This window comes from Coenobita brevimanus, chromosome 108 (assembly GCF_032717465.1).
Source record: "Coenobita brevimanus isolate Jiangsu-jjx chromosome 108, ASM3271746v2, whole genome shotgun sequence".
Taxonomy (NCBI): domain Eukaryota; kingdom Metazoa; phylum Arthropoda; class Malacostraca; order Decapoda; family Coenobitidae; genus Coenobita; species Coenobita brevimanus.
The window spans coordinates 9,765,898-9,793,754 of NC_137061.1; the positions used below are offsets into that span (position 1 = coordinate 9,765,898).

A 27,857-nucleotide genomic window follows, 5' to 3' on the forward strand; every position below is an offset into this window, starting at 1 on the left:
TCTCCATTGGGCTCCTGAGATCATAACCTTAGTATCTTAACCTGTCCTATCGCTCCAGTATGGCCTGTGGGCCCTCCAAAGAAACGTCGTCTGTGGCACTTTGGGGCTGCGGATTGGGAGGCCCTCAGGCAGTACAGTAATCACTCCAATATCCGATGTAATAGAGCCATAGGTAGGTCCGGATATTGGTTCTGTCCGGATATTGGGCCCCAGCTTATGGACTTGTACTTATGGACCCTAACTCAGAGAAACACCTATATAACTCCCTCTGGACATGCATAGCACCTATTTAAGACCCAAATCACACCAATAAGGCACATAAATGACTGAAATAAATGCAAAAGAAACATAAAATGAGGGTTTAGAAGTAGGTTCATACAATAATAAAAATTCTGGTGACTGGCTCCTGGACTGGTACTTATGGACCCTAACCTAGCCTAACTCAGAAAAACACCTTCCTACTGCACATGCATAGCTCCTGACACCCTATTCACACCAATAAAGGACATTAAAGAGTGAAATGAGGTAAGTATAGTATGGAAAAAAGTATAGCATGAAACATTCTTATGTCCGGATAGTGGGGATGTTCGGATATTGGGCGTCCGGATATTAGAGTGATTACTTTTGATTCTCTGTGGAATGATTATTGCTTCTATGGCCAGGAGCCATCTGAGTGTGTCTTGTGCATTACAGAGGTTATTCTCTTGGGCATGGAAGTATGCATTCCCTTCTCATATCCTTTGACTAATGCAGGAAAGCCTTGGTTTAATCACACTTTTTCTAATGCGTCGGCAACAAGGAGACGGCCTATAAACGGTACCTGAGCCAGCCCACCCCTGAATCATATTTTTTTTATGTTTCTGCCTAGAATCGTGCTAAGTCTGTTCTTCACTCTGCTAAAAATAATTTCATCCGTACTGAATGCTCTCAACTCTCCAACTTGAATTTTTTCTGCTCCTTCTGGCACCTTGCCAAAAACCTTTCTAACAACTTTATCTCATCATCCTTCCCTCCTCTTTTCTACTGTGATGGCTCTGTAGCTATTTCTTCTACTGATAAAGCAGATTTCTTCACTCAGGCTTTCTCCTCCAATTCCACCTTAGACGATTCCGGTGTTGTTCCTCCATCACTTCCCCCCCCTGACTTCCTCATGGCTGACATCAAAATTTCTTCAGTTGGCCTTAATACTAACAAGGCATGTGGGCCTGATGGATCCCTCCTGCTGTCCTCAAGAACTGTGCATCTGTGCTTACACCCTGCGTGGGCAAACTCCCCTTTGCCATTCAACTTGTACCGTTTCTTCTTGCTGGAAGTTTGCTCTCATTCAGCCAGTCCCAAAGAAGGGTGACTATTCCCAACGCTCTAACTATCGTCCAATTGCTTTAACATCCTGTGTCTCAAAAGTTTTTGAGTCTATTCTTAACAGAAAAATTTTAAAGCATCTGTCCTATCACAACCATCTTTCTGATCGTCAGTATGGGTTCTGTCAGGGACACTCCACTGGCGATCTTCTCACCTACCTTTCAGACTCCTGGTCATCCTCCTTTCGGGACTTTGGCGAAAGCTTTGCCATTTCTTTCAGTTGAGTCTGGCATAAATCTATAATTTCCAAACTTCCCTATTATGGTTTCTATCCTTGTATCTGTGCTTTCATCTATAGTTTCCTTTCTGGTCATTCTATAGCTGCTGTTGTGGACAGCCATCGTTCTTCTAGATCTATCAACAGTGGTGTTCCTCAGGGCTCTGTCCTATCGCCAACTCTCTTTTATTCATCAATGATCTTCTAAGCTGTACATCTAATCCTATCCACCTCTCACCTTTCCATTCGGTTTCTGCAACGTCCATCTCAGCAGCTACTTCAACAAACTAGGGATGAGGCTATGGCACACGTGATATCTGACTTGGCTGGTATCTCTGACTGGGGTAAAAATAATCTTGTTGTTTTTAATGCATCAGACTCAGTTTTTTTTTTTTTTTTTTTTTTTTTTAGCGAGGAAGAAGGAACCAAAGGCCATGAGCCCGCAATAACAGTTCCCTCCAAGAGAAAAACAAAATACAAGAGAGAGACCCAAATTCAAGATCCGTTCATTTTGAGATGCCTGGACACACTGCGTTTGAAAGACTGGAGATCATAAGAAGTAGGAAATACAGACAGAGGGAGACAGTTCCAGAGTTGACCTGTTGCATAAAACGAAGGACTTGGAGTAACTGTTAACTCTTGCATTGGAGAGTTGGACAGAAAAGGGAGGAGAGTATGCTACTAGACGGGTGCTACGCGCCCGTCGTAGAGGTGGAGGAATGCATGCAGACAGTTCAGAGGAGCAGTGACCATTAAAGTAGCGATAGAAAAGAGATAAAGATGCAACAGTGCGGCGAAGAGACAGAGGTTGAAGGGAGTCAGTAAGAGGAGGAGAGTTAATGAGACGAAAAGCTTTTGACTCCACCCTATTGAGAAGAGCTGTATGTGGGGAGCCTCCCCACACATGAGAGTTGTACTCCACACAGGGGCAGATAAAACCCCTGTATAGAGTCAACAATTGTGCAGGGGTAAAGAAAGAACGGAGTCGGCTTAGCACACCCAATCTCTTGGAAGCAGATTTTACAAGAGATGTACAGTACAATCCCAGTTAACCGGGTGGCTTGGGGAATTTACCTTCCCGGTTACAGATTTTTCTCGTATTTCTGATTTTCAAGTCAAATCTATACAAAGGCTATCACAGCAGTAAATGCAGTTCAGGTACTCACCAGTCACATTAGGGGTTACACTAAGAGATTCCGCCTGAAAAACTGCCTTGTAAACACACACCATGGTCATAACGGACGTGCGTGCAATGTCTAGCAATTTCCAGTACTGCAAAAGTGCACCAGTCCATTGTTTACCGAATTACTGTATTCATTAAATGTACTGTACTCATAAAAATTGAAAAATAAAATAAAGAAATAAAAGCTTGAACATTTATTGGTGAACTGATGATGTGTTAAGACTGCACTGTAGAATTATCACGACACCTGTGCCCCCACGTGAGTTTGTTTACGTTTCCGACTGTTCTTCTTCTTCCCTACCTGACCTCCATCACTCCACCCCTCACCCGCCACTCAGCTGTTTTGCAGAAAATAAAATAAATGATGTATGTATGAAATGCAGGCATATTATTTATTTATTTTTCTTCCAACAAAGTAAACTTTCATTCCTATTAACATTTATATTCAGCCATTAGTGTTTTATAATGTTCGCCTTTTTCAAGTCTGTTGCATATGTCCAGCTTCTGTTTCAAGGTAAGCACGATACGCTTACGTTTAGTTTGCACTTTAGGCATTTCGGAGTGTACAAATTACCGTCTATCAGTGGAACACAATAGCAAGAGAGCTTGTTTACTGTCTGGTGGCAAAATGCGGACTGGTGATTTTTGGAGGGTGTGGAGGATGACTGAATTCGAGTAGGGGAAAGAGGGGGAGAGGAGGGGTGGTTAAGGGGATTTGCTAGGGATTTACATTAGCAGGAAATGCTTTCACCTCGCTTTGTCTGACTTCACCCAGCCTCGCGTGACACGATCAAACGGCGGTTTGGCGGTCCATTCAAATTGGCGCACAGTTATAACTTACTGACATTTTTACCAGCCCTTGAATTTTCCCGTTGTTCTGAGTATTCCGTTTGTCTGGATACCGGATAGCTGGGATTGTACTGTAATATGATCTTTCCAAGATAAGTCCTGAGTAAATGAAACCCCAAGCATGTTCAAGGATGATGCAGGATTAAGCTCAATATTATTAAACATTAGTGGGTATACCTGTGGAAGATTTTGACGGGTTGATGGGTGTAAGAACTGAGTCTTGATGCATTAAAAACAACAAGATTATTTTTACCCCAGTCAGAGATACACCCATCAACCCATCAAAATCTTCCATAGGAGTACCCACTAATGTTGAATAATATCCAGCTCAATCCTGCATCATCCTTGAACATGCTTGGGGTTTCATTTACATGGGACTTATCTTGGAAAGATCATATTACATCTCTTGTAAAATGTGCTTCCAAGAGATTAGGTGTGCTAAGCTGACTCCATTCCTTCTTTACCCCTGCACAGTTGTTGACTCTATACAGGGGTTTTATCCGCCCCGGTTTAGAGTACAACTCTCATGTGTGGGGAGGCTCCTCACATACAGCTTTTCTCAATAGGGTGGAGTCAAAGGCTTTTTATCTCATTAACTCTGCTCCTCTTACTGGCTCCCTTCAACCTCTGTCTCTTCGCCGCACTGTTGCCACTTTATCTCTTTTCTCTCGCAACTTCAATGGTCACTGCATCTCTGAACCGTCTGCTTGCATCCCTCCACATCTATAACGGGCGCGTAGCACCCGTTTAGCAACAAACTCTCATCCCTTTTCAGTCCAACTCACTAATGCAAGAGTTAACCATTACTTCTAGTCCTTCGTTTTATGCAACAGGTCAGCTCTGGAACAGTCTCCCTCTGTCTGTGTTTCCTACTTCCTATGATCTCCAGTCTTTCAAACGCAGTGTGTCCAGGCATCTCGAAATGAATGGATCTTGAATTTGGGTCTCTCTTGTATTTTGTTTTTCTTTTGGAGGGAACTCTTATTGCAGGCTCATGGCCTTTGGTTCCTTGTTCCTTGCATAAAAAAAAAAAAAATATATATGGTCAAGATACCACATATCATAATTTTTCTATTACACTATCTGGATATGATAATGTAGATTCCTACATCTGTCTGTGATGCTATGAGTTGTATCATTATAATGTGGAGTCCTGACACTAGCCCCGGGCTCCTACGCTCTACATGGAGCAGTGTAGGTTTAGATGATTGATGGATGGATTTTTTTTATACTAGTTGAATATCTGCATTCCTGCCATTATCACTTTTTTTTTTATTTTTTTAAGCTAAAAAACTTTTGTTATCACTCAGCTGAGCTGGTTTCTGCTGACAATGATGATGCAGCATCTGTGCTTTCTGATGGCTTTTTAGGGATTCAAAGATGAGGCCCCACCTGAGGAGTTAATTCCAGGTGGTGGAGATCACAAACTATCCACCCCTTAGCTTTAGAACCCCTTACCTTAGGTTCATCTCAGGTCTCTGTGTGATGCATGGTTCTTCTATACTGTGCACTTCTCTTCATTTTCTATTAATCTGACCATCATGTTACTCACAGTAACATATTTGGTGGATCTGCATTATTGTAAAGGGAATATTTGTACGAGTGGGATGCCCAGCACCAATTAAAAATAAACCCATAGGTTCTGTGCTTTCGTTATCACACGCTAGGCATGGTACCAATTTTGTGCAGTAAGGGATTGCTACTGTTCTTTGTTATATGAGCATTCACTTGACGAGTAGGTTTAGATAAACATAACTACTGGTAGCATCAGGATCCCCTTGTAATCAACTCTCACTGTAGGTCAGGGATGTGTTCCAAAATACAGGTTGGTATAGTAAAAATTTTTAATGCAACTAGTGCAATCTTCTGGTTAAAAAAAAAAAAAAAAAGTCATCAGGTTGAAAGAAGTTTATTGTGAAGATCAGCTTATAATGTGGACTTATGGTATTTTAATGGGAAGTATGATTATGTTGGTGATGAGAAAGTAATATACTGTATATGTATTTTTTTCCCCTACATCAGACGGTGACAAAGGTGATCATAACGAGCCAGGCTGGTGGAGGTGTTGGAAGTGTGGGTGGACAGCAGCAGGTGAGGTTGGTGAGCAGTCAGAGTGGCAGTGGACAGGCCCAGTCATCACCCACAAAGCTCACCCTACAGCAGGCACAACAGATGGGCCTTATATCTCCATCCAAGCCTCTCACTCAATCACCTAGCAAGGTATGTACGGTATTTTTGGGCTGTATTATCATTGGTTCATATGCCATATTATCTTTGACAAGCTTTCTGTAACTTGATGTAGCAGTTGTGCCTTGTATCTCCATCCAAGACCCTCAACTAGTCACCCAGTAAGGTGTGTTGGAGGTGGGCCATTGATAGTGCTCCACCAGAACCTCACCAGATGGTATCTTGTCTGCTGTGGGCATTGCTTAGTCTGTAGGTGTGTGTGGGTGTGGCATTGGGAGTAGAAAATGAATAAATGATGCAGGATAGACACTGATTAGGCTGACTGAGCTGTCCCTGCAACACAGAAGGAAGTGCCCAGCAGAGTGGAAGTATAGACACTGATGAAGCTGATCTGTCCCTGCAACGTAGAAGGGAGTGCCGGGCAGAGTGGAAGTCCTGTATAGTGTTGCATGTGGACCACCTTGTATTTTTGGGCCTTGTTATGATTACTTGACTCTCTAGCAGCACTGACTTAGGAGGCTCTCTGGTACCCTCTAGGTGAGGCATTTATCTCCCATCACACCTCTCATGCACGCACCCAGTAACATAATGTAGGTATCCCTTGCCTTATTGGTGTTTTGCTTTAATAGTTCTAATTTTTTGGCACATTGGTCTCAGTGATACCCAGTTTTTACTGTAACTGTGTCACGTATATTTCGTTGAGCACTGGTGGTAATGATTCAGCTTTCGTGCATTCCATTTCCAACTTTACATCTTCCATCTCCATGCAGTGAATTAGAATGTCTGATGAAAATCCACTCTTCCAGGTTTAGTAACATATTGATGCAACCAACACTTACTGTAATTCTTTTCTAATACATCATCTTCAGATTGTGGTGCAGCGTGTCAACATGGGGTCAGTATCTCCCATGAAAACCCCCAGTAAATTGGTTCCAGTGTCTCTTGCCACAAAGTCTCCAACCAAAATTGCTCCTGCTCCGCCCACCTCACAACAGCAGGTTGGTGGCAAGTGTTATTATATTTATTTAATATTTTTATATGTGTCTGACTGGGCATAGACCAAATGGTCCATCCATGATGCTCAGTTTAGCTATGTGTCACACTACATATTATAACACTTCAAAGCCATTACCCATTGTCCAAACTGAATACATTCATACTAGGGCTGCCTCATTCAGGATTGGTTTGTTGGTATTAACGGGGGTGTTTTTGTGACTGTGGGTTTTGTAGGTAATTAGTGGAATCTGAGTTAGTAACTCATGGATAAAGTAAAGAATATTTGTTGGTAGAAAAGTGCATTGAAGGCCGTGATAAGAAACAGTGGCTTGATTGTTGCAGCTACATGGGACTTACATGAAGGAGTGTTAGTGCCAGCTTTAACACATGGATGTGAGACTATGGTGTGGCATGAAAGTAAAAAGTCAGGAGTGAGAGCAGTAGAGATGGGTCTGCTGAGGAATATATGTGGAGTACAGAGAGTGGATAGGATATGAAATAATGTGATTCGCGAAAAATATGGAGTGAGGAAGTCTGTGGACACCAGAGTCGAAGAGAGTGTACTGAGATGGTTTGGTCATGTGGAGAGAATGGATAACAATAGAGTGGTGAAAAAGGTATATCTGAGTGAATTTGAAGGAGGGAGGAGGCAAGGTAGGCCAAGGAGAAGTTGGAGGGTTGTGGTAGATGAGTGTGTGAGGAAGAGAGGTTTGGAAGTCGTTGAGGCTAGGGGACTGACAAAGAGATTGAGCTGGCTGGATGAATATTGTGAGGAGAAGCACATGATCAGGGATTTGACATCCCTAACATGACAGCGTCCAGATTGACTCTATCCAATACGTTTATGCAAAGCTACAGAAAGTGGTGAATGTTTTTGGCGTATCAGATAGAGCCAGGATTCCAGGGGCTTGAATGATGAGTGAATGGAATCGTGGCCCATTGGACTGGGCAAATTTGGGTTGTCTGGACATTGCTACTCCTCACTCTGCCCTGGAGTGGGAAAGGAAGTCCGAATAATGATGGTGATGATAAGAATAGACAAGTGTGCTTACATGTATTGTCATATAGATGAAATGGATACAGTTTGAAGATGGGGGGAAGGTAGGTGAGGGAGGCCAAGAAGGTAGATGAATTTGGTGAGTGTTTGAGCATTAAAAAAAAAAAAAAATGGTTTTATACCAGGTATGCCCAAAGGGCTAAGGTGTTGCCCCTGGGTAGAGGACTTCGAATTGGAGCATGTAGCATTTTATGACCAGATGCCCTTCGTGATGTCTACCAATGACTCTTGGGTGGATTCGATCCTCGGACCCTTCTGTCAGAGTGGAGTGCTCTAACCCACCGAGCCATGGCTGAAATGAATCAATTACAGTAATCCCCGTACTATCCGGACGCCCACTTTCCGGACACCCCACATACCGGATGTTGTGGGCCTGGACCTTCGGAACCCCCCACCCCCCCCACCCCACCCCAAAAAAAAAAAAAAATCCGATTTTTTTTCCCACCTGTAATTTGAAATTGCCTCACGGTGCCGAACAGCTGTTTACACCACGGTCCCTTCACCCCTTCCTTCCTCCCCCCTCCTCTGTCAGGGTTGCCATTTGGTATTTTTCATTACCAAATGTGGGCCAATTTGGTAATGAAAAATTTGTTTGGTAATGAATGAGAATAATGCATTTCCAAACGGATTTTTCACATGTATGAGGATACACAGGATGGAGATGGCGGATTGTCTGCTCTTTCTGATCAATCTGCTAGCTTACATAGCATGAAAATAATCAACATGCTGTTAATTATAAAGAGAATGATTACATTTATTTCCACTTGTATATATGGAAGTAATGCGAGTATAAGTGGCTGTATATATGGAAGTAATGCGAGTATAAGTGGCTGGGGAATGGCTGGGAGAAGGAGGGAGGTGAGAAGACAGGTAGAAATCAGTAGGATAGAGGTTGTGGAAGCAATGAAGAAAGTTAAATCGGGGAAAGCCCCAGGAATTGATGGAGTGTGTGGTGAGATGCTGAAGCATGGGGGAGAGATAGTAGTAGAATGGATGTGGAAGATGTGCAGATTGGCCTGGGAGGAAGGTAGAGTCCCGGAGGATTGGAAGTCAGGTATAATTATTCCCTTGTACAAAGGAAAAGGGGAAAAAGAAGTGTGTGGTAATCATAGGGGCATTTGTCTTCTTAGTATAATAGGAAAAGTGTATGGTAGGATACTTATAGACAGAGTTAGAGAAAGAACAGAGAAATTAGTTGGAGAAGAACAGGGAGGCTTTAGGAAGGGAAGAGGTTGTGTAGATCAGATATTCATTCTTAGATCTTTAGTGGAAAAGTTTCTAGAGAAGGGAAAGAAGTTGTATGCGGCTTTCATGGATTTGGAGAAAGCATATGACAGGGTGGATAGACAAGGATTGTGGAAAGTGTTAAGAATATATGGAGTAGATGGGAAGTTGTTGAATGCTGTGAAGAGTATGTATGATGGTGCTAAGGCTGCAGTGCGTGTGGATGGTGAACTAAGTGAATTTTTCTCTTTGAAAGTTGGTTTGAAACAGGGATGTGTCATGTCTCCATGGTTGTTCAATCTGTACATGGATGGGGTAATAAAGAGGTACAAGGTAGGGTAGTGGATGTTGGAGTGGCCCTGGTGAGAGAGGATAGTGTTTGGAAACTCCCTGTACTGTTGTTTGCAGATGATACTGTGTTGTTGAGTGAAGATGAAGGGGAGCTGCAAGGCTTGGTGGATGAGTTTGAGAGAGTGTGTAAGAAACGGAACCTAAAGGTGAATGTAGGGAAGAGTAAAGTGATGGTCTTTGAGAGAGGTGAAGTCAGTGAATGTATAGCGAGGTTGGATGGTGAGGAATTGGAAAATGTGAGTACGTTTAAGTATTTGGGTAGTGTGATGAGTAAGGATGGAGGTTTGGAGGGTGAAGTGCTTGAAAGGGTACAGCAGGGAAGAAAGGTTGCTGGTTCCTTGAAAGCAGTGATAAGAAACAGGGAAGTGAGCATGGAAGTAAAAAAGTTACTACATGACAGTATTGTGATACCAACTCTAACGTACGGAAGTGAAGCTTGGACGTTGTTGGAAGGACACAAGTCAAGAGTGAGAGCAGTGGAAATGAGTTATTTAAGAGGAGCTTGTGGAGTCACGTGGAGAGACAGGCTGACGAATGAGGATATAAAGGAGCGTTGTGGTGTTGATGTGGATGTGATAGGAAGCGTTGTGAGGAACACACTGAGGTGGTTTGGCCATGTGGAGAGGATGGAGGGTGAAAGACTGACGAAGAGAGTGTATGTGAGTGAGGTGGAGGGTGGAAGAGGGAGGGGGAGACCGAGGATGAGATGGAGGGATGGGGTGGAGAGGTATATGAGAGAGGGGGGTGTGAGTTGGGAGCAGGGTAGTGAAATGGCGGGGGACAGGGCGACTTGGAGGCGATTTGTTTGTGGCCACCCCAAACGGGATTGAGGCGTCTGGCAATAGATAGATAGATAGATATATAATTAGTGAAGAATAAATGCTAGCCTTACGAATTTGGTAATGAAAAGTTAATTTTGGTAATGAAAATTGAGGAGTTTGGTAATGTGGCCAAGCTCAGATCTGGCAACCCTGTCCCCATTTACTGCCTAACCATCGCTGAGGGTGGATGTTTATCGCGATGGATGCCGCACGTGCTCCTGTTTGTGAATAAACAGTGAATAAACTGCAATGCCTCGCCACTAGACCACATGGGAATTTACAGTGTTGTGCATTGTTAAGAAATTAGAATTTAGAGTGCAAAGGATTAAGTGTGGAGTGCAAAGTGGCGGTTGAAACTGGTGTGGTGCAATTAAGAACAGAATGTGCAGTGTTAAACAATTATAACTCACAGTGCAAAGAATTACTGTAAGTGCAGCACAACACTGGATTACTGTACGTGCTTCAAGAGCATTCTCACAACTACCAGAGTCTTAGAGGAGATGGTTACACGTGCTGTAAGTAGGCTGTACACTGCTATGTGTTTTCCATACTTCTGATTCCTCATTCGCTGGTTCCTTTTCATTTATTTCATGCTTTATGGCCATTATTGGTGTGAATAGGGTCTTAAATAGGTTTAAATAAGTGCTATGCATGTACAGTAGGGAGTTATGTTGGTGGCTTTCAAAGTTAGGCTGGGTTAGGGTCATAAGTACCAGTCCAGCAGGGAGGGGCCCACTATCCGGACGGGACCACTTTCTGGACATGCCTTTGGCCCTATTACATCGGATAGTAGAGGGATTACTGTATATCTGGAGATTCACATGACAGTAACACCCCTCACCCTTTTTTTTTTTTTTTTTTATGTTTGTCACAGATAAAGATTTAAAAGGATGTACTGTTTCATGACACTTGTTTTTATTTTGTTTATTCATTTATTTATTACAGATTGTGTCACATCAGTTAAACAGCAGTGGCCCAGTTCGGAACCTACTGTCAAGCCCTCAAAAAATTGTCATCAAAAGTAACATGCCTCAGCCAGTACAGGTGAGTTTATTAAGAAGATACTGGTAAGAATATTAATACAGTAATACCTTCAATCTGGTGACATTTTTACTTTGTTCTCACTGTTGTTTCGTTTTAATTTGTAACATTTCATCTGTAAAGGATCCAACATACTTGCCTTAGTCACCTAATGGTGGCTTTCCATGCTGCTCAATCTCAGGTGGCCCCCCTGTTCAGTCCTTTATCCTTAAAGTCACACTCTGTGACCTCGTCCCAGGTCTTTTTCGGTTTGCCTCTTGCAGCCCTATCCCCAAAGTTCACACCTCTCAATTTCTGCAGCCAGTTGTCATCCATCATCCTGTCTACATGCTGAAACCATCTCAATCTACCTCTCATCACAACACCAATACAGTCCAATTCCAGCCTACCTCTTACTCTTCAATTTAAATCTGTATCCCGTAGGCCTTGCATTTTCAAGGATGCAGTGCACATCCACCTGGTCATTGTCATTTCTGTACATTTGAGCCTATGAATATCCTCTTCCTTTACTGCCCAGGCCTCACTGCCTTACAGCATTATACTCCTAACACATGCCACATACAAAGGTCACTTAGCATGGAGGGAGAGCCCTCTCAATGTCAGGAGAGACAGCAGCTCCCTGAGCCTCTTCCTACCACTCCTTACTCTAGTCACAGAGCTAGCTCCAGCCCCACCTCCAGCACATATCATGTCCTCCAGGTAACAAAGCTCCACACACTCAAGAGACCCACCAGGAAGATAATCCTCTCACACTTGACAATCTCCACATGCTCTCCCAACACACTGCACACATGAAATCAGCATCATCTCACAGCCTACCTCTAATACCACTATATCCCACTTATCACAAACACTGCACAAGATGGAATTACTCTCCACACCCTTGTGGCAAACTGCACATGGCCACCCTCTCTCCTCCTTGATAATACCACCACCGACCCTAGATACGTTTGAAACATTAAATAGTGCATCCATCATAAGCATCAACACTGCTGTGCACACTTTCAGTACAATTAATCAAAATGCTGACAAAAGACACATCCCTAGAGGCAACGGAAAGAGCGACAATCCCAGCTTCACACCAGAAATTCAAGACCTCATCAGTCAGCTCAACACACTGCAACACTCCCCAACATCCCATACACAAGACGCCATACAACAAATATAAGCACTCGACGCTCAAATAAACATAAAAATATCAGAGCAGCAAACACTAAATTGGAATAATAATCTCCAAACATTTCATCACAAAACAAACACCAGCAAACTCTACAAAACACTAAATAGCATCACACTCTCCAATAGTAACACTACACAATCACATGCTGCCATCACAACAACAGACACCATACCCTCAAACAAACAACAAACAAACACTCTCATCAGTCACTTTTCACACGTCAGTCATCTAAACCCTCATCTCGACGACTGACATGTCATCTGATGCAAGAGACAGTTCCCCGCAGATCCAGACTTCTCACCCTTCACTTACAACCAGACGAAGCACATCATTAACAACCTTAAACATTCATCTACCTGTGGACCAGACAACATAAGCAGCATACACCTTAAATGCCTTGGACCACAAGGCGTACAAGCACTCACCAACATACCAAAGTACAGCTGCTCACACAACATGATACCCAGCGTCTGAAAGCATGGTAATATCATCACTATCCCCAAACCCAACAAAGATCCCACATTGCCTTCCTACCACCACCTCATCATACTCCTCTGCACCCCCTCCAAAGTCACAGAACGACTAGTATTACATTTTTTTTTTTTTTTTTTTTTTTTTAATGTGAGGAAGAAGGAACCAAAGGCCATGAGCCCGCAAAACTGTTCCTTCCAAGAGAAAAACAAAATACACAGAGACCCAAATTCAAGATCCATTCATTTCGAGATGCCTGGACACACTGTGTTTGAAAGACAGGAGATCATAGGAAGCAGGAAATACAGACAGAGGGAGACAGTTCCAGAGTTGACCTGTTGCATAAATGAAGGACTGGGAGTAACGGTTAACTCTTGCATTAGAGAGTTGGACAGAAAAAGGGTGAAAGTTTGCTGCTAGACGGGTGCTAATCGCCCTTCGTAGAAGTGGAGGAATGCATGCAGACAGTTCAGAGGAACAGTGACCATTGAAGTAGCGATAGAAAAGAGATAAAGATGCAACACTGCGGCGAAGAGACAGAGGTTGAAGGGAGTCAGTGAGAGGGGGAGAGTTAATGAGACGAAAAGCCTTTGACTCCACCCTATTGAGAAGAGCTGTATGTGGGGAGCCTCCCCACACATGAGAGTTGTACTCCACACAGGGGCGGATAAAACCCCTGTATAGAGTCAACAATTGTGCAGGGGTAAAGAAGGAATGGAGTCGGCTCAGCACACCCAATCGCTTGGAAGCAGATTTTACAAGAGATGTAATATGATCTTTCCAAGACAAGTCCCGAGCAAATGAAAGCCCAAGCCTGTTCAAGGATGATGCAAGATTAAGTTGAGTATTATTAAACATAAGTGGGTATACCTGTGGAAGATTTTGTCGGGTTGATAGGTGCAAAAACTGAGTCTTTGATGCATTAAAAACAACCAGATTATTTTTACCCCAGTCAGAGATACGAGCCAAGTCAGACATTAGGTGTGCCATAGCCTCATCCCTTGCCTGTTGAAGTAACTGCTGAGATGGACGTTGTGGGAATCGAATGGAAAGGTGAAGGGTGGAGTCATCAGTGTATGAGTGGATAGGGTTAGATGTACAGCTTAGAAGGTCATTGATGAATTAAAGGAAGAGAGTTGGTGATAGGACAGAGCCCTGAGGAACACCATTGTTAATAGATCTAGAAGCTAGAGATGAAGGCACAGAAAGAAGGATAGAAACCGTAGGAGGGCAGTTTGGAAATTAAAGATTTATGCCAGACTCGATCGAAAGCCTTTGAGATGTCAAGTGCAATGGCAAAGCTTTCGCCAAAGTCCCGAAAGGAGGATGACCAGGAGTCTGAAAGGTAGGTGAGAAGATCGCCAGTGGAGCATCCCTGACGGAGCCCATACTGACAATCAGAAAGAAGGTTGTGATAGGAAAAATGCTTTAAAATTTTTCTATTAAGAATAGACTCAAAAACTTTTGAAATACAGGATGTTAAAGCAATTGGACGATAGTTGGAGGGTTGGGAGTGGTCACCCTTCTTTGGGACTGGCTGAATGAGAGCAAACTTCCAGCAAGAAGGAAAGGTACAAGTTGACAGAGAAAGGCGAAAGAGTTTGCCTAGGCAGGGTGTAAGCACAGAAGCACAGTTCTTGAGAACAACAGGAGGGACTCCATCAGGCCCATATGCCTTATTAGTACTGAGGCCAGCAATGGCAGAAAATACATCAGCTGAAGAAATATTAATGTTAGCCATGAGGAAGTCAGAGGGGGGAAGTGATGGAGGAACAGCACCGGAATCGTTTAAGGTGAAATTGGAGGAGAAAGTCTGAGCAAAGAGATCTGCTTTATCAGTAGAAAAAATAGCTACAGAACCATCAGAGTAGAAAAGAGGAGGGAAGGATGATGAGGTAAAGTTGTTAGAAAGGTTTTTGGCAAGGTGCCAGAAGGAGTGGGAAGAATTCGTGTTGGAGAGTTGAGAGCATTTTGTACAGATGAAATTATTTTTAGCAGAGCGAAGAACAGACGTAGCATGATCCTGGGCAGAAATGTACAAAAGATGTGATTCAGGGGTGGGTTGGCACCGGTACCTTTTATAGGCCCTCTCCTTGTTGCGGACAGCATTAGAACAAGCGTGATTAAACCAAGGCTTTCTTGTGTTAGTCAAAGGATATGAGAAAGGAATGTATGCTTCCATGCCCGAGAGAATAACCTCCATAATGCGCAAGGCACACCCAGATGGCTCCTGGCCATGAAAGCAATAATTATTCCAGGGAAAATCAAAGAAGTAACACCTCACATCCCCTTAGCCCCATCACAACGTGGTTTTAGGCCACTACTCTCCACAAACACTATTCTTACAGACCATACACAAAGAGTTTTTGATGGCATCAATTCAGCTAGGCCACCACACACAATGCTCCGAGTCACACTAGACATTTGCCAAAGCTTTTGATGTCATTCCTTACCATAACCTCACAAATAAAATATTCAACACAGACATGCACAATAACACAAAAGGATGGCTGGGAAACTACTTAGCTGGCAGATGTGCACTTAATCGGTAGAGAGGTGGCCTGCAGTCCTACCGGACCCAGGTTCAAATCCCCGATGGGACAGGGAACAGTTGAAGGATTTGAATTTCATAAAATAAGACTTCACTGATCTACCAGAAGTCCCACCGACATGTCGTAAAAATACCCCCGCTAATACCAATACACCTGTCCTGAATGAGACAGCCCTAGCATGTATTCAATATGGATGGTGGGTGTTAGCGCTGAAGTGGTGACTTGTAGAGAGGCGTATGGTATGTGGGAGGACTACTGGGCCTTGAGAGTAGACTATGAAGCCTATGCCCAGAGTCAGACACATAAAAAAGAAAAAAAAAAGAAAAGAAAAAAATAATAACATTTGCTGATCAGTCATCGAACATCAGAAACTTCACAAACGGCATCCCTCAAGGATTTGTTTTGTTTCCTGCATTCTTTAACCTATATATGCACAACATACCCACACCCCAGACACAACAGATACACATAACTTCCTATGCAGACAACATAACACAGTAAAACCTCACTACAACGGACTAATTGGGGCCCAAGCCATTCTGATAAAAGTGACATCCAAACTTCCTCCTGCTAACCTGGACTTTTTCTGAAATATCAGACGTTAGTCCGGATCGCACCAGCGGTTTTTCACCGTGGCATCACCAGCTGTTTTTACTACTATTGCAGTACTATACTGTATTATACATTCACAACAATAGTTGAATAGTATAATATAATATAATAATACTGTACTGTACAATAATAAACATGTCTTTCACTTACCTTATTGTGGTGAACATAGCTGAAGTGGCCCATTAGTGGAGCCTGTACAGTAGAGATGATTGTACTGGAGAGGTAGGTGATGCACATATTTAACTTAAAGGCACTTTTACTAAACCAGCACTGTACTGTAATGCACTTTAAGGCACACGATCAGAACCTTGTTTTTGAAATTTAAATTATACTGTACAGTACTATACACCTATAACTAAAGGTGTTCCATTCACGTAGTGAACTGTATGCTATGGCAGCATGGGTTGGACTGAGGCAGTGCGCGGGGAATCATTAGTGTTGCCACCCGCTTGGCACCAACTGTTGCATGAACACACAAACTGCACGGACAATACTATGATACGCCGTAATTTTTCCGTTAAAAAAAGGGGAATTCCAGGCGTCACTGTTTCGGACTGAAGTTGTATTTTGGGGAATTTTTCGGAAAAATATGAATGACACCACGGCCGCTCCAGGTTGAGGTCTGGCAGTCCAGACTGCTGCTAGCTTTTTCGGAATTTTTCCACTTATTGAACTTTCATCCGGTGGCTCTTTGATTCCAATAAAAGCGAATTCCGATCTGTTGAAGTCCAGTTTATCAAGGTCTTACTGTACTGACATGGACACACCAAAACGCAAATGCAGCCGCACACATCCTCCAACCTTACCTTAACACACCACATGATGGATTGACCACAAACAGACTCAATATAGCCCCAGCCAAATCTACAGTGACCCTTCTCACAAACTGGACAGCAGAGCACAGTTACATTCCACACCTCACCATAAACAACACCCCCCTACCACACACACACACATACACACAAAATTCTTGGTGTAACATACAAGACATTGATGTCATTTATACAATACACCACAAACATTAAAAATAACACCAAGACTCAATACCCTAAGGTCACTTGCCCATACAACATTCCGACACAACAAAGAAGCCACCACCACAATATGCAGACAATATGTACGTTCATTGATGAATTATGCGAGCCCTGCTTGGGCTTCTAACCTCACTAAAACACACTATACCACCCTACAGACCATACAGAACAAGGCCTTAAAAATAAACATAGGGTGCATAGCTACTACATGTACTGACCACCTATGCCAAGAAACCAAAGTCCTCAAAGTCAAGGATCATCTAGACATGAGAGGCACACAAATTCTTGCCGCAGCCTCCACAAACCTACACCATCCACTAAGCTACATGGCAGCACATCCACACACACCAAGGAACATCAAAACAACACCCAGCACATGGTATCATACACAAATACTGTCATCTTTCCCCCCTCGTCCACCTCACACCATCTTCCAGAAGCATATCCAAGCTAATATCACTAGCTGCTCCATTCAGTCACTCAAACACAACACACAGTTGCATGCACGCCCTCCTGATATCCACTCTTCTGAATTCTACCTCGCTCATGAGGACAAGGTCCACCTGGTCAGGCTGAGATATGGGCATCATCCAGCCCTCTTGAGTTATCAGGCTGGATGACTCTGTCACTGATGCCTGACCAGGATGCAACATAGCACCCCATACTATGCAACACATTATGGAAGACTGCATTGCACACAATCACCTACACCAATAACACAACATACACTCCTTGATAGCTCTGTGGGAAAGCCTGGTCTCGGCTGTAGCCTTCCTCAGGGACTTGGGGCTGTTCGGCCAGACTGCCTAGGGAACAACTAGTTCCGCTACTACCATCACCCTTGTTTTATCAGCATTTGCTCTCAGCCCCTTGTGTCCTATACCATCTCTTCACCTCCTAAGTCTTTCCTCTGCCTCTCTTGCATTCTCTGCAGCCGACACCATTTCATCGGCATACAGAAGTCCACCTCTGAAGTCTCGTGAGAGGGTTTCAGCTCCATGATGAACAATAAGGGACTCAAAACTGACCTCTGATGCACACCAACATTCATGGATAAGTTTCTAACAATCTGTCTGTCTGTAGCCAGACACCATAATCCCATAAGGGGTTGTCCTATGTCTTTGAGTTAGTTGTTTTACGGGGAGGAGTATTAATCTCCGCGAACCCACTTGCTGATACGTAGGGAGGATGTATGGGTTGGTTATATGGTTATAAGCGTTGTAAATGGCTTCCTGGCTTACAGAAAACTGTTTGGCTTGTCACTCATTGTAAAGCCACCAGAAAAGGAAAGAAGAGTAATAAAAGTGACAGGAACGATGGGACAAATTGGAAGAGAAAGAGGGCAGACACAGAAATGAGTGATAAAGATGAAGGAAGAAGTAGGCAGCACTACATCAAGTGACTGGATCACAGAAAACTCCTAGCTCAAATCTCTGTTCACTCTTACCATAACCACTCCAATTAGCCACTCCTTGATCCCAAGCTTTCTCGTTCCCAACTTCACCACCTGATTTCCAGGATGTCTTAACCCCTTTAAAAATCTCCCAGAGCCAAAATTGAACAGAGTTATGGCCTGAAAACCCCTTGTAGTGCCCCAAAATATCACCAAACATTAGAGTATACTTGTTTAAAATGTGTTTTGATTTAATTGGCTATGAATTTGTTAAATTAACTCAAAATGCACCCAAAACTGGGGTAGTTTGTGATGGTTTACTCACCCACGAAAAATTGGATCGGACAGATTCAAGCTGCGTGAAGCACAAAGAATGATTGTATTAATCTGAGGACAGACTTTTCATGCAGATGGGTTAGATATATTTTTGATAAACCCCATCAGTATGAGAGGCCTCTCCTAAGTTGAATGAAATTGTCGTTGGCAGCATGAATGTAGTAAACAGGGTATTATCAGGATTCAGGATGTTAAAGAAGATATGGTTAGTAATATGCATTATTTATATTACATTATTATTCTGGTGTCATCAGTGAACTGCAGCTTGGCAGACTGGTTTGTTGTTTAATAGATGTGTGTGAAAGGGAATATGTGAAAGCGGATGTAGCCAGCAGTTATTGTTAGTTGTGGAGAGAAAACGTACAGTTTGATATGAAAGTTCACCTAATATTTAACCTATTTTGCTGCATTCTGTCCTCAGCTGGATAATATTCATTAGCTGAGAGAGGCCTAAAACAAAGAAATGAGGTCATTGTCATCATCATCATCATCATCATCTGGAAAAATATTAAATTTTGTTTTTGCTTATGTAGGTTCTACTACTACTACTACTACTAGTACTACTGCTACTGCATATTTGTATACAGGGTCGGGTGCAAACAGGGCAGGTTGTAACAGCTGGTGGACAACAGGTAATAAAGATACCAGCTAGCCATGTCCAGCAGCTCACTGCCCAGCCACAGAATGTACAAGTCATCTCAAACAAGGTAACTCCCACATTACACACACTGTGTATATCATTTATTTACTATTTATTTTATTTTGATTTTTTTTACTTCATTTTGTTTATTTTTTTTTATTCAAGACAGTCATATAAATTGTAAACTTAGGCATCATCAGTGTTTTCATCATGTGTTTCATCATTAGTTTATATCCAAGGGGTGGTTGGGGTTATTGCTCACATAATGCTACTCAGGGATGAGTGAGGCCAGTCACTCTCATCTTAAAAGTCAGGACCAACATGCCTAACCCCGGGCTCTTACGCTCCTCACGGGGCAAGGTAGGATTGGATGACGGATGGATGGATCACTGACATTAATATTCTCATAGACCTACAGTAAACCCTTGTTATATCAAACCCTCCTTTAACGAATTTGTTTTAACGACCACCTTGAGGTGGCCGAATGTTATGTTCATTTCACGAATTTTGCTTGGTAAAAGAATGAATGCGCAGGAAACACTGGCCAGCATGGTGTGACGAACAAACATGGATTTATCCCAGGCCTACTTGCAGTCTTTATTTGTGGTGCAATTACTTCCTGAAAGGTACGAGTAAATACACAGGTTAGTAAATAGAGCATTTATTGAGAAAAAGAATCATTTAGACCTAGCAGTATGTCATTATGTACGAGTGTACTGTCGAACGACACTGTACTTAATGATCTTTGTTCAGTAAAAGCTACGATGCCGGGGAAATTACCGAACAGCATGGTGTTCGGCTTTAATGTCAAGGATCTGGTACCAGTTAGCTCACTATATTGAGGGTGCACTGTACCTACTTTATACTCCTTCATGTATCCATTTCCACTGTTCTCAGTCTTGATTTTTTTCATACATCATGGCATTATCTCACATCTGTATTTAATATGGGTATTGTAAAATTTTTACAGTTTTCTTGCAGCCTTTTCAATTCAGTTTTCAGAAGTTGACTGAAATTGAATTAGGGGAAAAAAAAAAAAAAGGGCACTGTATTCTAAGGGTTACTTCTATTTTGTTTTTATTTCAGATGAACTATGTTCGCCTGGTGAGCCCGGGAGTGGGTGGAGGTGGGGGTGGAGGTGGTGGGGGTGGTGGGGGGATGCGGGCGACCACTCCTGCCAACAAGCCCATTGCTCCTGCTGCCTCTCAGCCCATCAAAATTAAGGCCATGCCCATCGCTCCTAACCAGCCTGTAAGTTCGTAGTATTATTTGGATAATTATCCGTCTATGTATTGCCAGATACCTCAGTCCCGTAAGGGGTGGCCACAAACAAATTGCTTCCTCATTTTCTTGCCCAGTGCCACTTCACGGCCTTGCTCCCAGCTCACACACTCCCTCTCTCATATGCCTTTCCACTCCATCTCTCCATCTCATCCTTGGCTTCCCCCTCCCTCTCCCTCCCTCCACCTTACTTGCATACACTCCCCTCGTTAGTCTTTAATTCTCCATCCTCTCCACATGGCCAAAGCACCTCAGTGTATTTTTCCTAACTCTTTGTATCTCATCCATATCCACAGCACAGTGCTCCTTCACATTTTAATGATATTTCTTTTAATACTGAACTCCACTGTACTGTTATTGTACTTGATCTGTCCCAGTCTGTCTGGCTGACCAGACCCATCAACTGCAGGCAAGCAGTCGTCTTTGCAGGGTTGTTCCGTGCAGGGACCGATGTTCCCTTGCAGCTGACAGCAGCTAACCAGAGTGAGGCACAGGGAAGTATGGAAGTTTGGTTCCCGGATGAATGCCGCATTTGCGTCTCCACCCAGTTAACATGGGCACCATAGCAAGCTCCACTTCATCCTGTAATTTGGTTGTGTGGTTACCACAGCAGCATTTTCAGTGGTTTCCTGGGTTACAGGAAACCATTGGGTCTGTCAATGCAGAGGCACCTGAAGTGGAAAGAATAGTAATAGAAAGTGACAGGACTGAAAGGGAGAAGAAGGAAGCAAGGACAGATGCAGAAATAGAATGAGAAAGGGAGGAAGTATGCAGCATTACATCAGTTGAGTGGATGAAGGCTCTCACCACCTACCACCATCCTGTGTACTATAATCTTACTTATTTATGTGTGTGTGTGTGTGTGTGTGAAAGAAATGGAAATTAAAGGTGAATGTAGGGAAGAGTAAAGTTATTGTCTTTGAGAGAAATGAAGTCACTGGATGTACAGTGAGGTTGGATGGTGAGGAAATGGAAAATGTGAGTGCATTTAAGTACATGGATAATGTGATGAGTAAGGGTGGAAGTTTGGAGGGTGAGTGCTTGAAAGGGTACAGCAGGGAAGAAAAGTTGCTTGTTCTTTGAAAGCAGTGATAGGAAACTGGAAAGTGAGCATGGAAGCAAAAACGTCGCTGTATGTCAGTATTGTGATACCTACTCTAACGTATGGAAGTGAAGCTTGGACCTTGTTGGAAGGACCCAAGTCAAGAATGAGAGCAGTGGAAATGAGTTATTTAAGAGGAGCATGTGGAGTTACATGGAGAGACATATTGACAAATCAGGAAGTGAAGGAGTGTTGTGGCGTGGATGTGGATGTGATACAAAGTGTTAGGAGAAATACATTGAGGTGGGTTGACCGTGTGGAGAGGATGGAGAGCAAGAGACTAACGAGGAGGGTATATGTGAGTGTGATGGAGGATGGGAGAGGGAGGGGGAGGCCATGGATTAGATGAAGGGATGGAGTGGAGAGATTTATGAGAGAGGGGGGGTGTGAGGTAGGACCTGGGCAGTGAAATGGTGACCATGGATTAGATGGAGGGATGGAGTGGAGAGATTTATGAGAGGGGGGGGGTGAGGTGGGAGCTGGGTAGTGAAATGGTGGGGGACCAGGTGACATGGAGGCAGTTTGTTTGTGACCACCCCTTATGGGATTAAGGCATCCAGGCAATATATATATATATATATATATATATATATATACACACACACACACACACACATGCATACAGTAATATGTGCTCCTTACGTGTCAATGAGTGGGTTGGTGGAGGGTAGTGCCCCTCTCTGTAAAACAAATAACTCAAAAGTCAAATGGCCATTCCTTCCAGGATTGTGGCGTCTGGCAATAGATAGATAGATAGAAGTCCTCGTATTTGGACGCATTTTACTTCGATGCCTTTTTTTCGCGCAAGAAAAGTTTCCGAGTTGTCTCACAATTTGCGAATTTCCCCACAATTTGATGCTCCCATCCGGCAGCCGACACCCAGCAGACGATACATACTGATGCTCAGTCTAGGCACCGTCCTTTTTTCTATGCAGCAGTTTTCCATGATCTTTATACAGCAGGTCCAGCAGGGCAGTAGACACACGTGAATTTGTTATTGTTTATGATTGTAACGTACAATCTTCAGCCGTGTCTTGAAAACACAGCAGGTCCAGGAGGGCAGTAGACATGCGTGAGTTTGTTATTGTTTGTGATCGTAACGTACGATCTTCAGCCATGTCATGCTACTGTTTCTCAACAAAGAATTGTTACATGTTTCTTGTAACACTATTTATTTTTGTTTTGATGGACAGATACCTGAAATGGATGTAAAATAAAGCTTATCGATATTTAAGGAAGGAAGGAATAATTACAGTCCCAATACAGAGATGGTAGACTCAGCTCACCAATTTTTTATTCTGTTTGACTATATTACAGCCTCTCTTCCTTGTAGCAGTAAGTCAAATATTGTTGTTATAATTTCTCCTTTCCTTTTAGTGACAAAGAGGGCATATAAAATGACCGGGGTTTAGTTAACTGACTTTTATGTTGAAAATTAAATAATTTGGTGAAAAGTGGCAGTTTTTTCTTGGTTAGTGACACCGGGAACTAGCCCATCCACCCTCAACACACCTTCACTTGCCACTGAACCCAGTCTTCACTTTATTTCTGGTAAGGATTTTTGGTGATGCAGCTCTTTATAACAGTTTTAATGTCTTTTCAGGTACATGTTTATTGTGTTATGCTGTTTTAGTACTAGTAAACACTTAATTTAACTTTAGGTTTGGCCTGTTTGGTGTTATAGTACTTTCTGATAGGGTAGGTACACTTGCACTAGAAAGTATCGGTGCAGAATATGTGTTAAATATTATGGCACACGGAACAAGGGGAACTGGAAATTGCGGCTCTGTCCTCCCATACGCAGGTATCCCAGACGATAGATGACAGCTACATCAGCTGTAACTCTTGTGTCCTTCATAATGTGTAGGAAATGGCCGTAAATGTTATAATTTATACAGGTGTTAACAGACTGTCAGTGCTTCATGGTCGAATCATTCCGGATGGCATCGCACCCACAGTGCACCGATACTTTCTGGTGCGAGTGTACATGTCCCGCCGGAATGGTTCTCTATTTTCCCCATTGATTCTTAAATTCACACTTCGATGTTTTACATTTCGTGTGGTTTTGGTGGAACATTCAAGCTGCGAAAAATGTATAGAGAGAGAGAGAGAGAGAGATATATATATATATATATATATATATAACTATATATATAACTGTATATAACTACTGTATATAACTATATAACTAAACTATATATATATATATATATATATAACTATATATATATATATATTTATGTATGTATATATATGTATATATATAACTATATATATAACTGTATATATATATATATATATATATATATATATATATTTTCCTTTTCATTACAGGTGGCTTTACATTGAGTGACAAGCCAAATGGTTTCCTGTAAGCCAAGAAACCATTTACAACACTGGGTGGTAACCATATAACCAAACCATACGTGCTCCCTACATGTCAACAAGTGGGTTGGTACCCCTCCCTGTAAAACAACTAACTCAGTGTCAAATGGCCACCCTTTACGGGATTATGGTGTCTGGCAATAGATAGATAGATAGATAGATAGATATATATATATATATATATATATATATATATATATATATATATACACACACACACACACACACACACACACACAAGTTTGAGAGAAGCCAGAGAGTGCTGTTGATTGGAGACATGAATGACAAAGTTGGGAATGTATGAGTGGTTGGGGTGGTTGGCCAGTGGGGTGTGCCAGCTGAAGTAGATGGGAATGGAAGTGCTTTGGTGGACATCTGTGCTTGTAAGGGGTTGGCAATAGCCAACACCTACTTTCGTCATAAGATGATCCACCGGTATACATGGAGAGTAATGAGGAGGATGGATGGTGAACTTGTTGAACAAAAGGCAATGATAGACTACGTGTGTGTGGATGAGCGAATGAGAAGACAAGTGCTGGATGCAAGAGTGTGGAGAGGGTGGGGGAATCGAGTCTCGGACCATCACTTAGTGATGACCAAGGTAGAGCTGCAAAGAAAGTGGTTGAGGAGACGAAGGGGAAGACAGGAGGAAGCAGCTCCTGTGAGAAGAGTGGAGAAATTGCAAGATAGTGAGAAAATGACAGAGTATAAGAGCATAGTGGAAGAAAGATTGGGAAGGTATGAGCTGGAGCAGATGGAAGGGGTGGAAGATGTATGTAAGATATTCACGGAAGAGATAGGTGCAGCACATGAGGAGGTTTGTGGAGTGAGGAGGAGACGCAAGGGTGTGCAAGGGACAGCATGGTGGAATGATGAGGTGAAACGAGCTGTGGAACAAAAGAAGAAGACATATAGTGAACGGTTAGCGAGTAGAGGTAGGGGAGAAGATGAAAGAGAGAAGTGAGAGATATATGTGAGCAGGAGAAGGGAGGTTAAGAGACTGGTGAAGGAGAGTAAGAAGAAAGTGGATGAAGAGTATGGGAGGAATCTGAGTGTGAAATGGAGGGAGAGTAAGAAATTGTTTTGGAAGGAGGTAAAGAAAGTAAGGCAGTGTGAAAAGGGAAATAGTAGGGGAGTGAAAGATAGAAATAATAGATTGTTGGTGGAGAAGAGAGAGAAATTGAGGAGATGGAAGGAGCACTTTGAGGATTTGTTGAATGTAGAGAGTGAGAGCAGTGTGAGTATAAGTGGTAGGGGAATGGCTGGGAGAAGAAGAGATGAGAGGAGGGAGGAAGAGATCAGTAGGGTGGAAGTAGTGGAAGCGATGAAGAAGATTAAGTTGGGAAAGGCCCCAGGAATTGATGGACTGTATGGTGAAATGCTTAGGTATGGGGGTGAGATGGTTGTGGAGTGGATATGGAAGTTGTGTAGATTGGCTTGGGAAGAGGGAAGGGTGCCAGAGGACTGGAAATCAGGTATAACTCTTCCTTTATACAGAGGAAAAGGGGAGAGAGAAGTATGTGCTAACCATAGGGGTATTTGCCTTCTTAGTGTGACTGGTAAAATATATGGTAGAATACTCATTGATAGGGTTAGGCATATGACAGAGGAGCTAGTTGGAGAAGAACAAGGGGGATTTAGGAAGGGAAAAGTGTGTGTAGATCAGATATTTGTTCTAAGATGTTTAGTGGAGAAGTATCTAGAGATGGGAAGGAAAGTGTATGCTGCCTTCATGGACTTGGAGAAAGCTTATGACAGAATAGATAGGCAAGGTATGTGGAAGGTATTAAGAATATATGGAGTGGAGGGGAAATTGTTGAGTGCTGTGAAGAGTATGTACGAGGGAGCTAGGGCTACGGTGCGAGTGGATGGTGAGCTGAGTGAGTTCTTTGATATCAGTGTGGAACTGAAACAGGGTTGTGTGATGTCTCCATGGCTGTTTAATATATACATGGATGGGGTTGTAAAGGAGGCGCAGGGTAGGGCAGTGGATGTTGGGGTGGCTGTAATGAATGAGGGTGAGATTTGGAAGCTTCCGGTGTTGCTGTTTGCTGATGATACAGTATTGTTGAGTGAAGATGAATGGGAGTTGCAAGGTTTGGTGAATGAAATTGGGACAGTGTGTAGGAGGAGGAATCTGAAAGTTAATGTAAACAAAAGTAGAGTTATGGTGTTTGAGAGGAATGAAGTCACAGAGTGTGCAGTGATTTTGGATGGTGAGGGTATGGAGAATGTGAGTGCATTCAAGTATTGTACTTGGGTAGTGTGATGAGTAAGGATGGAACTTTGGGGGATGAAGTGCATGAAAGGGTACAGCAGGGAAGGAAGGTTGTTGGTACACTGAAAGAAGTGATGAGAAATAGGGAGGTGAGTATGGAAGTTAAGAAGTCACTGCATGATAGTATTGTGATCCCTACCCTGACGTATGGAAGCAAGGCGTGGACCTTGCAAGAGGGGAACAAGTCAAGAGTGAGAGCAGGGGAAATGAGTTACTTGAGAGGAGCATGTGGAGTGACGTGGAGGGACAGGTTGACGAATGAAGAAGTGAAGGAACGCAGTGGGGTGGATGTGGATGTGGTTGAGAAGATTAGGAGAAATACACTGAGGTGGTTTGGACATGTGAAGAGAATGGAGAATGAAAGACTGACTAATAGGGTGTATGTAGGTGAGGTGGAGGGAGGGAGAGGGAGAGATAGACCGAGGATGAGGTGGAGGGATGGAGTTGAGAGGTATATGAGGGAGGGGGGGGTGAGTTGGGGGGAGGGTAGTCAAATGGTGGGTGCCAGAACGACTTGGAGGCGTTTTGTCTGCGGCCACCCTTTGCGGGATTAGGGCGTCGGGCTATAGATAGAATAGATATATATATATTTATACAGTATATACAGTTGGCTCGCACAGTGCGCGAGAGATTGGGCGGTCCTGGTCCTCGTGCAGTGTGAAATCGCTCACTGGGAATACAAAATCTTATGGGAAAAGTAACATATGGGAGGTACCTCCTCATACCTGGACATTTTTTGGCCCTTAGAGACATAATAAAGGTCAGAGTTTTTGGACGTTGTGCAACAGATATAGCTGCTGTAACAATAATATGGGCAGTCATCTTATCAGCAGTAGGCAGCAGGCCTGATGGACTTAAATAACAGGGGTTGTGAGGCTCGGCAACTTGCTTGGAGTGCCCCCGCCGCCACCCCGATCACACCACGCTTGTTTAACAGTTGCCAATGTTGTATTATTCCAGGCTTTGACGAAGAAATTTACAGCCTGTCAAATGTTACATTTCTTCCAGAATGCAGCAACAGTCATTATGGTGGGAGTTGCAGGTATGCCAGGTGAAGCAGGTGAGTCAGGTGGGGCAGTGGAGGAGGAGGGGATGGCGACGGGCAAGTCAGGGGAGGTGGTGAGGAGAGGATCCTCCCTCTCCTCCTCACTACTGCTCACATTTTCAGCAATTTCCTTCATCTCTTCTTGCTTGTCTGTTTCATTCACCATCTTGTTCTGGACGTATTGGCAGTATAACAACTTGGTGTTTGCGAAATAACTGTCATCATTATAGAAACTGGGTATCTATTCTAACTCAGCGTTA

At 43.0% G+C, this 27,857-nt stretch overlaps 1 protein-coding gene across 1 annotated transcript in view; it reads left to right on the forward strand.

Annotated features, from left to right (window-relative positions):
* The window catches only part of LOC145416881 (protein lin-54 homolog), a 102,174-nt gene that overhangs the window by 20,668 nt on the left and 53,649 nt on the right, over window positions 1-27,857 (forward strand). Inside the window, exons 7-11 of the mRNA XM_080285747.1 lie at window positions 5,634-5,831; window positions 6,668-6,796; window positions 11,193-11,291; window positions 19,454-19,573; window positions 20,593-20,757. Coding sequence (XP_080141873.1) covers window positions 5,634-5,831; window positions 6,668-6,796; window positions 11,193-11,291; window positions 19,454-19,573; window positions 20,593-20,757 — 711 coding nt within the window. The remainder of the gene's footprint in view (window positions 1-5,633; window positions 5,832-6,667; window positions 6,797-11,192; window positions 11,292-19,453; window positions 19,574-20,592; window positions 20,758-27,857) is intronic.